This window comes from Schistocerca gregaria, chromosome X (genome assembly GCF_023897955.1).
Source record: "Schistocerca gregaria isolate iqSchGreg1 chromosome X, iqSchGreg1.2, whole genome shotgun sequence".
Classification (NCBI taxonomy): Eukaryota; Metazoa; Arthropoda; class Insecta; order Orthoptera; family Acrididae; genus Schistocerca; species Schistocerca gregaria.
Genome location: NC_064931.1, coordinates 597,868,407 through 597,881,552, shown reverse-complemented (window position 1 = coordinate 597,881,552; position 13,146 = coordinate 597,868,407). Strand labels below are relative to the sequence as shown.

The window sequence follows — 13,146 nt, the reverse complement described above, 5'->3', positions numbered from 1 at the left end:
AGTCTGTTGCTCAGCAGTTATATGACTTTTCTCCCGTTCACATCCTCGCAGCTGTCATTCAGCCCTGTCGTCTATGGCCCATGGTGCACCAAAGTTTGCCGGCCGGTGTGGCCGAGCGGTTCAAGGAGCTACAGCCTGGAATCGTGCGGCCGCTATGGTCGCAGGTTCGAATCCTGCCTCAGGCATGGATGTGTGGGATGTCCTTAGATTAGTTAGGTTTAAGTAGTTCTAAGTTCTAGGGGACTGACGACCGCAGCAGTTAAGTCCCATAGTGCTCAGAGCCATTTGAACCATTTGCACCAAAGTTTCCTCAGCGCCGGTTTTGGATAGCGACATTTTGCTATGTACTGTGTACTTTAATCACGGTAGCACGTGAGCAGTTTACAAACGTAAGGCTACAGGGTACTTTTCTGGCTCAATATTATGTAAAAATCGACACCTATTTCTTTCAGGCACTGTTTATAATCAATATGTTTTACAGATTTTTTGTTGATATCAGGTAATGCAGCTCACTTTCTAGGCAAATTAGAAGTATATTGAATATTTTATAACCTGCTTAGGGTTATTAAAAATTTACAAAGAAAATGATGCAGTTTTTTTCCAAAATGCTTTCTCAAATCGGGGTACCATTTAATCCAATGTTATACATTTGAAGGAGACCAATTTTTTACCAGATATGCATGACATGATGACTGAGTTATTAGAACTGTTTAATTCCACCTTTTATGTATATTACAAGGATAAAAAATACCAAATCTTACATTTTAATTTTTATGATATTTTTGCTAGTAAAGATGTTACTTTTTCTATAATTTAGTTGATTATGCAATAAAGCTATCACATAAGTATGGACTATTGCAAGTTACAGAAAAAATTACAGCAATGCTTTATAAACCTTAGGAAATATTTGAACCTGAATTCTGAAAAATACAACTTGCAGGAAATATTGACTGAAGATATGAGTCCAATTAAATTGTGGCTCAGAACATTCCTGAAGCACAGTTTTCATCCTGCAGTACTTTTTCATCTTTAAGCTTCCTCTTGGCATTCCTTAAGCACTTCTTGCGTAACTTGAAGTGCAAATCTTTCAGCTTTATGCACCCATTGACTGTCACACGCAAGCAGTTGATCTTCCATATTAGAGCCACATTTTATACCTAATTTCTCAGGACCTCCAACATTCCTATCACTCCATCATTGAAACATATCACTGCATCTAATACGTGGATACACCGGGTCCCGTGAGATCACCGAAGTCGGGCGTGACCGGCAGTTGGACGGATGACCCTCCAGGCTGCCATACGCTGTAGCCATTTCTCGGGTTGCACTCAGCCTCGTGATGCCAACTGAGGAGTTACTCGACCAAATCGTAGCGGCTCCGGTCAAAGAAAACCATCACAACGGCTGGGAGTGCGGTGTGCTGACCACACGCTACTCCTATCCGCATCTTCACCTGAGGATGACATGGCGGTCGGATGGTCCCGATGGGTCACTTGTGGCTTGACGTCGGAGTGCACTACATCTAGTACATCAAATTTTAATGTATTTAGCCCTACAAAGACATTCTTGGGTAATCTTTCCTATATGAAATGTTTGCAACTTTCATTTGTGTTCTGAGTGCCACCAAGAAGACATTTACTAAGCAAAACAGGATCACTCAGGTCTCTAAAAATTGGTTTTATTTCATTCATAACAGGCTCCGGAAGAGAATGCTTATGATCCTATATTTGACCACTTTCGTTTGCCCTTTTGTAACCACACTAAGAATCTGCTCCTATACGGCGAAGTTCGTGAACAGGGTGCTCATCCGTGGACAACTTATGAAAGTAGGTGGCCCATACAGGTTTTCTCATTGCTGTAACATCATTCAGAGATGCAGTTTGTGCAATGGCCAGTCCATAATAACACTGAAGGAGGTCTATTTCAGCTTCTGTCAATCTGCCTCGGTCAGACAGAGATCTAACGTTATAAATGGGCACCGACCTCTGAAATATTTTAAAGCTCCATCACACTCCATACCTCCACTTTAACCATCATAATTCTTAGAACAATGATGTTCAATATGTCCTTCAGTGTTACCATGGCAGGTGTGGCAGTACTTACATAAGCACTCAACATCAGCAACTTTTCCATTCTCCAGAGAAGTAGCACTTACAACGCCATTCAAGGAACGATGTCCTTGACATTGCCATGGCCCATCAAGTGCAACAACAATGACCCTGGTTCCACAAATATTTACAGTTTCTTCTACTGCACGTTTAATAGATGCTTTAGACACAACCGTCAAGGCTCCTAAAAGTATTTTTTATGTACTTTCTGAACCTACTGGGACGAGGAGGAAAGTACATCAAACCACAAAACGTTTGAGCATCCTTTTTTCCTTTTCCTGTTGCACTCATGGCATACACTAACTTCAAATTCACATCATATGAATTATGGACAATGTTCGACATTATTTTCGAGGTCTGTTTATTGCAGGATCTACACAGAATTAATTCTGACGCTAAACCCTTCCTGCCGCTTTGTTGTTCAGTTACTTCCAGACAGCCTTCACCATTACATTGTTTACATTTCGCCATATCCTTTATTGAAAAAGATCAGATGCCCACATCAACAGCAACAAATCCACTACAAACAGCATCATTGTCAACATAAAAATTTTAATCACCAGGAGACGTGCTATGTGGGAGATTCTTCCTGAAGAACTGATACATAGGCTACTTTCAACAGTGTGGCTTTCATTGTTTGGAAATGGTTACCACGGAATTTCCTTTTATTGAATTTCTTGCAGTGTGGCACAGTTCGTATTTATTGCACACTAAACGACATATACGTCCACAAATATATGTAGTACTTGGGTAACAAACATTCAGTAACACGTGAAAAAACTTCTTCAGCGTAACAAAAGTAAATACTAGCAAGGATAATCATTTACAGGCACTAGAAACCTGCACTGTTACCAGCATATACAATGCATCATACGTATAATCGCTGGAAACAGAAAGTTCACAGTTCTTTTCGAAATAATACTGGTTTCTGCAACAGAAATGAATGGGGCGTGGTGGCATACATGACCGTAACTCTAAAATTTGTTATATATAGGCCATTTTTCATTTTAAACCTTATAATGTATATATCAATGTAATCAGGAAAGAGTATACAATGTAATAAAGTCATAAAAAAATTCCATTTTTCCACCCTTTGTAAGTACCCTGTATCCTTAACCGTTTCAGGGATGCTTCTACTCTTGGCGCGAAGCTCAATGATAATTCCCTTTAGGACGTCAGATAAATCGCTCCGTTTTGGCATTATGAGAACGACCGTACTATTTCTCACGTTCCCCAACACGCTTTATATACCCTCCACTGCTATTGATGCCACCTGCCTGTAGGTCTTACTGGACTTTGATGTCGAACATAGGAGGTGGTCACTTTAATGTGCTGTGCTTCTGGGTCTAATGATTAAGCATTTCACTTGGGATATTACCAGTACCGCTAAACCTTTCTTTTAGGTCAATTAACGTTCTTTAGAATTTTTCTTTTGTAGCTTCTGGACAAATTTCCATGTTTTTTTACTTTTTCTACTTCTGTTTCACTTAACTGTCCTGGCTCATAATAAAACTCATCAACATACTGTTTCCGTTTGTTAGCTACATCCTCATTTATTTAAGAACCGTTCCCTCCTTGCACCAGACTGAATTCCTGTGTTGTTTTAGTTTTCCAAAATGATTATTCATCTGATTGTGTTACTTTTCTACGTTTCATTTCTCGTAGTTATGACCAATTTTGCCACATATGGCTTCCAGACATTCTCCTTTATTTTTTGTGTCTCTGTCAATTAAGGTACTTCACATATTGCATTATGATTAATGTTTTACTTCGCACTTCCTTCATTGTTCTGTTAATGCTATTGCGTGATCATTATGTTAATGCTACTGTGTGATCATTTGCTCATGGTTTTGTGGGTTCATTTTGTGAAGGAAGGGAGGAACATCAGGGTTTAACGTCCCATCAACATCGAGGTCATTACAGACTGAGCACAAGCTCGGTCTGAGTCAAGGAAACCGGCCGTGCCCTTTCAAAGGAAGGCATTTACTCGAAACGTTTAGGGAGAATCCGGACGGCCGATTCTGAACGGTCGTCCTTCAGAATTTGAGAACACTGTGCTAATAGTTGCTCCACCTCGCTCAGTTTATGCTGTGAGAAACCAATTATATCATTTGCTGCAGTTTTGTTGCATTTTTTAGATATTCGAAATACTCTTTTAATCTAGATTCACAATGAATTTTTTTACACAGCTTTCTTCATTTCCATCTAGTGGATGACCCCTCTTCTCTCTTGTTTGGACGCCTTACATGCGCTGATTAAAGCTGTCGTTTTCCTTTCGTAATGCACTATAAAATCGACTTACAATGCTTTAGAGACAAGATGATGTTATTGCCAGGAAATCTCCAGACTAGTCTCACAACGTTTCTGCATGTGGAGAATCTTCTACATACAAGCATTCAAAAACCAATTATTTTGATTTATGAACCATTTTGATCGAGAACTGTCGGGAGGGATTTACACGGACAAATCTGGACCAACTTCTTTGCTTAATTTCAGCTCGAAATGCATCTCTGTTTGAGCCAACTACAACATCTCTCATTGTACTAGCGAAAATTGTGAGAGCATGTGTCCTGAAACGCACAACCCAGAGTGAAGATTATCAAGATGTTTCAATTAAATACACGTAAACGTTGAACAGCACGCAACTAAATAATCATAACGCAGTTGAGTAGGACCAGAAAAATGCCTTATACTGTATGATACTGAAAAAAGCCGTTTCACGCCAATAATTGTCAGCGGAACAAAATGTAATATTGCCTGTTTCCTCGCATCAGATATGTACTATAAACATATTTCACAACTGTGATAAAGTGGAAGTAAGCCAGTTGGGGATGAATTGTTTCTGCTTTTTTATAGAGATAACATCTTCTATTTGAATGCTCAGAAACAAAGCATTTTTGTTTTAATGGGGCACTGTTCTTCAGAACCTGTAACTATTTACAACTTTCGTTCATTATGACAGTTAATATCTATCACTGACACAATATTACCATTCGATTATCTTTTTTATATAATACCCTATTTGAAGCTACAAACTCGAATGCAGCGCAATGACTAAAAAAAGTTTCTTCATTCACTTTGTTCAAAGTAATCTCCAGTTTTATCTTCCTGCCCCAGTAACCTAACTTCCCACTATTTTGCACAATCCAGTACTCCTGCTTTTCTCCTTGTGCGGTTATTTTCCGGCGTTTGTTATCTTTATTCTACTTCTGTTGTCGTATTTATTTTACCTCCAAAGAAAATTATGTCATACTGAAACAAAATTAGATTGATGCTATACTAAGGTCATGAATTTAGTATGTTTTGGAGACTATATGATTAACTTACCTGATGGACTTGCTGTGGTTAACAAATACACCATCCTTGAACCAGGTGAAGGTCATGTGCGAGGAGCCCTGGGCGATACAGGATACGATGAACTCTTCATTCTCTCTGACTGGATTCTTCTGATTCACTTTGACTTCCTGTAACCGAAGAATGAGAAACTGTGTGTAATTATGTCCCACACCACAGCATCAGGTCTGAGACAGAATATACAAATGCAAAAAAACTTGTTGAGTTATTAAACTAAAAGAAATTAAATTATACAAAATTCATTGAAGCCGTCACGCACTGCTCTATAGACAGTAGACAGACAGACACGTTTCACTCGGAATCTCTATATCTGCAGCTCAATGTTTTCCTATACACCTATTATGCAGTAGTCTCTGTTTCTTTAGGAGTTTCTTAATATGATGGTATACCGTGGAGGGTTCCTCTCATTAGTAACTGTTGTAGTGCGTACATATCTATGCAGTGCATGGTCAAACATTCTTTTAAAATTTAGCCATAGATCCTCTACATGCTTCTGTGCTGTGCTAAATGTTTCAAGTTCTTCATTGAAGTATAACACTATCGCTTTTTTATCTAGTTTACTAAGCATATATATCTTTCTACTTCTCTTAGTTACCCTTTCTAATTCGGTAATCATTGCTGCTACAACTGCATCATGGTCACTGATACCAGTTTCGATGTGGACTTCCTCAAAGAAGACAGGTCTATTTTTTGCCATTAAATAAGAATGGATAGGAAAATCCATTATCAAATGCTTCTTACAATAGGTGTTTTCGCCTGTTATTGCTTGAGTCAGCTTTCGTAAACAATATGTAGTGTAACTTTCCATTCGATGCTTAAGATTCACGGTGCAGATATCTGGTGCACATTTCGTGAAACCCATTTGTACTCATTTTGATGACAGTGGCTCGTAAAATCCATAGAATCTACAATGAAGCGCCAAAGAAACTGGTATAGGCATGCGTATTCACATACAGAGATACACTACGTGATCAAACGTATCCGGACACCCTCAAAAACATACATTTTTCATATTAGGTGCATTTTGCTGCCATCTACTGCACGGTACTCCATATCAGCGAACTCAGTAGTCATTCGACATCGTGAGAGTGCAGAATTGGGCGCTCCGCGGCACTCCCGGACTTCGAACGTGTTCAGGTGATTGGGTGTCACTTGCGTTATACGTCTGTACGCGATATATCCACACTCCTAAACAACCATAGATCAACTGTTTCCGATGTGATAGTGAAGTGGAAACGTGAAGGGACACGTACAGCACAAAAGCCTACAGGTCAGCCTTGTCTGTTGACTGACAGAGACCGCCGACAGTTGAAGAGGGTCGTAATGTGGAACAGGCAGGCACCTATCCAGAGCATCCCACAGGAATTCCAAACTGTATCAGGATCCACTGCAAGTACTATCACAGTTAGGCGGAGGTGAAAAAACTTTGATTTCATGGTCGAGTGGCTCCTCAATAAGCCACACATCACGCCAGTAAATGCCAAACGACGCCTAGCTTGGTATAACGAGCGTAAACATTGGACGACTGACCGGTGGGAAAACGTTGTGTGGAGTGACGAATCAAGGTACATAATGTGGCGATCCGGTGGCAGGGTGTGGATATGGCGAATGCCCTGTGAACGTCATCTGTCAGCGTGTGTAGTGCCAACAGTAAAATTCGGAGGCGGTGGTATTATAGTGTGGTCGTGTTTTTCATGGACGGCGCTTGCACCCCTTGTTGTTTTTCGTGGCATTATCACAGCACAGGCCTACATTGATGTTTTAAGCACCTTCTTCCTTCCCACTGTTGAAGAGCAATTGGTGGATGGCGGTTGCATGTTTCATCACAGTCGAGCACCTGTCCATAAAGCACGGCCTGTGGCGGAGTGGTTACACAACAATAACATCACATCAATGGACTGGCCTGCACAGAGTCCTGACCTGAATCCTATAGAACACATTTCGGATGTTTTGGAATGCCAGGCCTCACCGACCGACGTAGATACCTCTCCTCAGTGCAGCACTACGAGAAGAATGGGCTGACATTTCCCAAGACACCTTCCAGCACCTGATCGAACGTGTGCCTACGAGAGTAGAAGCTGTCATCAAGGTTAAGGGTGGGCCAACAACGTATTGAATTCCACCATTACCGATGGAGGGCGCCACAAACTTGTAAGTCATTTTCAGCCAGGTGTCCGGATACGTTTGATCACATAGTGTATGTAAACAGGCAGAATACGGTGCTGCGGTCGGCAACGCCTATATAATACAAGTGTCTGGTGCAGTTGTTACATCGGTTAGTGCTTCTGTAATGGCAGGTTATCGAGATTGAAGTTAGTTTGAACGTGGTGTTACAGTCGGCGCAGGAGCGATGGGACACAGCATCTCCGAGGTATCGATGAAGTGGCGATTTTCCTGTACGACTGCATCCTGCAAGAACGGGACCAACGACGACGGAAGAGAACCGTTTAACGCCACAAAAGTGCAACTGAACGTTGCTTTCGGAGCCGAAGGCCCACTCGTATACCCTTGACGACTGCACGACACAAAGCTTTACGCCTCGCCTGGGCCCGTCAACACCGACAGTGGATGACTGGAAAAATCTTGCCTGGCCGGACAAATCTCGTTTAAAATTGTATCTAGCGGATGGACGTGTACGGGTATGGTGACAGTGTTATGAATACATTTGCCCTGCATGTCAGCAGAGGACTGTTCAAGATGGTGGAGGCTCTGTCATGGAGTGGGTCATGTGCAGTTGAAGTGATATGGGACATCTGCTTCGTCTAGATACGACCCTGAAAGGTGACACGTACGTAAGCATCCTGTCTGATCATCTGCATCCATTAATGTACATTGTGCATTCCGACGGACTTGAGCAATTCCAGGAGGACAATGCGACTCATCACATGTCGAGAATTCCTACAGAATGGCTCCGTCAACACTCTTCTGAGTTTAAACACTTCCGCTGACCACCGAATACCCCAGGCATGACATTATTGAGCGTATCTGGGAAAAGATCTCCACTCCCTCGTACTCTTACGGATTTATGGACATCCGTCCAGAATTTATGGTGTCAGTTCCCTGCAGCACTATTTCAGGCATTAGTCGAATCCTTGCCACGTCGTGTTGCGGCACTTCTGCGTGTTTGCGGGTGCCCTACACGATATTAGGCAAGTATACCAGTTTCTTTGGCTCTTCAGTATAGTGCTCTGATTTTCTACAAACCCATTTTAGACCTTATACATACGCAAATGGCGAGTCGTCAACACACAATATTTTTCTATGAGTAGTTTTAACACCGACCGAGGTGGCGCAGTGCTTAGCACACTGGACTCGTATTCGGGAGCCACACGGGGTAGCCACGCTGTCTGAGGCGTCTTGTCACGGTCCGAGCGGCTTCCCCCAGTCGGAGGTTCAAGTCCTCCCTTGGGCGTGTGTGTGTGTGTGTGTGTGTGTGTGTGTGTGTGTGGTACATAGCGTACGTTAGTTTAAGTGAAATTAAGTAGTGCGTAAGCTTAGAGCGCGATGACCTCAGCAGTTTTGTCCCATAAGACCCTACCACTAATTTCCAAATTTTTCGCATTTGGGAGGTCGGTGGTTCAAACCCTTGTCCTGCCGTTCAGATTTAGATTTTCAGTGATTTCCCTTAATCGCTCCAGGCAAATGCCAGGATGGTTTCTTTGAAAGGGCACGGCCAATTTCCTTCTTGATCCTTGACACAATCCGAGCTTGTGCTCCGTCTCTGCTGATCTCGGGGTTGACGGGACGTTAGATCTAATTTTAAAATTACCAAATATGCAGCAACCAGTCGCAAAATCATGTTTTATTTATTCACTTTTGCAAATGGATTTCAACTGATTAACAGCCATCATCGGTGCTTTCAACCAATATGTGCTCTGAGTAGTCATTGAGTCTTTGACTTTATATTTGACCTCTGTTTAGGACAGTATTACTACCCAGGGCACATCTTGGTTGAAAGCACCGATGATGGCTTTTAATAAGTTGAAATCGATTTGCAAAAGTGATTAAAAACATGATTTTGCGACTGGTTGCTGCATATTTGGTAAATTTATGGTTTACGGTCGCTGCACGTCTTGGGAACAACATGGAGCCCACCATTCGTAAGATCTAATTTTGTAATTTTGAAGTTTGAGCGCTGGTGTCTTCTGGGGAATTGGTAACGAGGTTCAAACAGATTTACCGCTCATTTCAAGCGTTTCACACTTATCTCCTATAGTTATTTTTGCAATAAATGACACAATAGTACACGCGGCCTACTGGTTTTGTTACTATCGAAAACAACTGACTGCTAATTTACGACGATGGTGAAAACATGAAGGTTTGGTTTGTTGGGCGCTCAACTGCGCGGTTATCAGCGAACGAGGAAGGTTGTTCATAGTTTAACAAGTACTACGATAAGGTCATTGAAGGCCTCAGTTGAACAAAAATGAGGAATGCAATGGCCGTGGTGTGGTTGAAAGAATGAGTTTTGTACGTTACAGGTAAATTGGTGGGAGGGTTGACATCGGAACCATGCTCATTCCGAATACGACCATAGATTTCGAACCAATGACCGATGCTCATTTACTGCACATATGACTCAGTTGCATTCGTGAGATTGTAACGTTACACCCATTTGTGAGAACTACTCGGTCTTCTACGGTTTGTATTGAGGAGAGGTGAATTTGCTTGCTTGTCTGGGTGCGAGCTGACGGGGCAAGAAGGCCGCTGGGCCGATCCAAGAGAGCTCAGGTAAAAAGGCGGTTAGCACGTGGCCGGATATGCGTAATTCCAGAGCAGGGAAAATTTGGACAGTGGTTGTTCGAATGGCCGAAGTGCAGAATATGTACGTATCAGTAATGGCTGCTTTTAAGACAGTCTGAAATGTGGTTACTTACAGCTATTAGAAATTCGATAATAAATCACGGTTCCATAGTAAAACAAATCTGAATACATCTGAGATCTCCGAAAATTGATACGCAGCCAATGAAACAATAATATTTTCAGTATTGTAAGTGACTGAATGTTTTCTCAATAAACCTTGAAATTACCAACTATTAAACGATTCATGCAATTTCAAAAAACGATGCCTTGGATGATAGCATAGCACTACAACTGTCATCTCTGAAGGCCACAGACCTATGTATCTATTTTCTTTACTGATGTGTACATCTATGTTATTTATTGATGTATTACTTTTTATAACCTTTCCATTGTGCCAATGTCGGTCAGAACATCGTATTCTCCACAATAATACAACAACTGAGTGCAGCATGACTGCCTCAAATCCTATCATATTTGTGTGATTATTTAATGAATATTTATCATTTACAAGTATTTATCAGCATGAATTAGCTGACACCTCTGTTGCAAAGAGTGCCAAAAGACGCTTCTCTCAAACAGGCCTAAGTAATAATTTACCCAATATTTCACAAAATTTTACTGTGATTCAATGTGTGCACATATGTGCAAGAATGCTGGTTTATTTATTTATGAACAAACTGTTATTTATGCTTACGGTAAATGGTCTACTTGTGGCGGAATGCTTGTTAAATCCCTTTTATTCAATATTGTTAAAATGTGTTAGTTTAGTGCAGGAAGTGGTCACGTTGAGTTATTTCATATCTGTAGAACACAAGAATTATGTATTTTTGATGCGGATGGCCTTCAGCCAATGAGAAATGGCAGTGGTGGAACACTACCGGAGTCACGTGAAGATAGACATTTTTGGAGTGGTGCTCTGCAGGAAGGATTTCACTACACTTTTACGCCGAGATCTGGAAGGAGGCACATCCACCTGAGGTAATGTGTGATATTCGGCCGTGTAGGTGACAGGTTCCGGGCGGTTAACGAGCGCTTATACTTTCATTTTCGTACGGACTAACTTTCGGGAAATCGGATGGAGCTTTAACTTTTTCGAGTTCCAGTATGTAATTAAAACTAGACAGAACATGTGTTTGTACTCTCTGTCTCTCGAGTATTGATGTGGAAATTGTCATGCTGAACTCTGTATTATTTTGAGCTGGTGAATATTCGTTGCTGTAATTACGAAACGGACTCAGTTTTTCGCACGCCTTGGATGACTAATTAGCTTGACGATTCCGCTACCATTCTTATAACTGGCGTAATGCAACTTTATTGCATTTTAATAAGGTTATATTTCTATCTGTTCAAATGGTTCAAATGGCTCTGAGCACTATGGGACTCAACTGCTGTGGTCATTAGTCCCCTAGAACTTAGAACTACTTAAACCTAACTAACCTAGGGACATCACACACATCCATGCCCGAGGAAGGATTCGAACCTGCGACCGTAGCAGTCGCACGGTTCCGGACTGCGCGCCTAGAACCGCGAGACCACCGCGGCCGGTTTTCTATCTGTATTGTAATTATTAACTGTAGGACCACTTTATGTTTATTTAAGAATACTTATTTGAATAAACATTAATTATTCAGCATAATTCTCAGGAGTCGTCTTCATCAGTTTCAGACTTTAAAATAAAACCATTTTTAATAATTATTCATTTATCTTTTATGTAATATTTCTGATTATTATATTAATTAGCAATTCTAGCCAGTGCACAGACTATTTGACTGCAGGATCACCGCTGTGTGTTACGATTTTCAGCGAGTTTAGGTGTAGGACATGAAAGCAAATGTGTCTTGCTCGACGCTACTACTATATCGATCCATCCTTTTTAAACGGAGTCATGTATAGCCCAGTTAAATAGATATATCAGTCCGGAGGTAAAGTCACCAGCTGTACGAGGAAAGGAGAAGAACGTGCAGAGGAAAAAACTGGCATGAAGGCAAACTAATGTCGGTACCACAGTAAAATACGAAATAAAGACATCTTTCCAAAGGTCTGTGACTTAAAACCAGAACGATGCATTTCACCGTACATTTCAAGGATTAAGTTTCACGGTTCATACAATAAGAAATACATAAGAATGGTAACAAGCAACAGTTTTGCCAGTCATGAGGGCGTGTTGAAAAATAATGCCTCTGAAATTTTTATTGGATGTCTCTTAAAGCTTTTTAAATAAAACAAACTTTCTACATATTTATTCTTCATGTCTACGTACTCGTATTTGCAACCTGCTGATGCTAGAGGGTTCGAACTGGTAGGTGTAACATAGCCGTGTCTAAGGTAACTAAGTCATCGCGCGAGGAACAGCGTGCTGTAACCGAGTTTCGAATTAGAAAAGTGCGGCCACACATGGAGCACCGTGTCCTTCAGTATGCCAATGCCAGACAACATACGAGCGCTGCGACATCTGCAACAATCCGACGCCTTGGGTCCGCTGTCATCGATCTTCTTCCATACAGTCTCGACTTGACCCCATCCCATTTTCATCTGTTTGTAAAACATAAAGAGCACTTTCGAGAACTTTACTTTGGCAGTGATGATGCAGTGCAAGTAGAGGCGAGGTTATGGCTCCATCAACGAAGTCAAACATTCTAAAGTGACGGTATCAGGAAATTGGTCCCTCGTTGGGGGAAATGTGTTCGTCGCCAGCATGACAACGTCGAGAAATAAAAATGTAGACATGAAGAATAAAGATGCAGGGTGTTAAGAAAGTTGATTTTATTTAAAAAGCGTAAGGAGTTTTCACATAAAATTTTTTGAGGCGTTACTTTACAGGACGCCCTCGTAATTTTTGTTGTCTGCCTCTGACAGATCCATAGCGTGGCAGTCAGGTCGA

The 13,146-nt window shown here is 41.3% G+C and overlaps 1 protein-coding gene across 1 annotated transcript in view; it reads right to left on the bottom strand.

Annotated features, from left to right (window-relative positions):
- Window positions 1–13,146, bottom strand: part of LOC126298235 (uncharacterized) — a 512,920-nt gene that overhangs the window by 318,022 nt on the left and 181,752 nt on the right. The window contains exon 3 of the mRNA XM_049989541.1: window positions 5,436–5,593. Within this exon, the coding sequence (XP_049845498.1) occupies window positions 5,436–5,593 (158 nt within the window). The remainder of the gene's footprint in view (window positions 1–5,435; window positions 5,594–13,146) is intronic.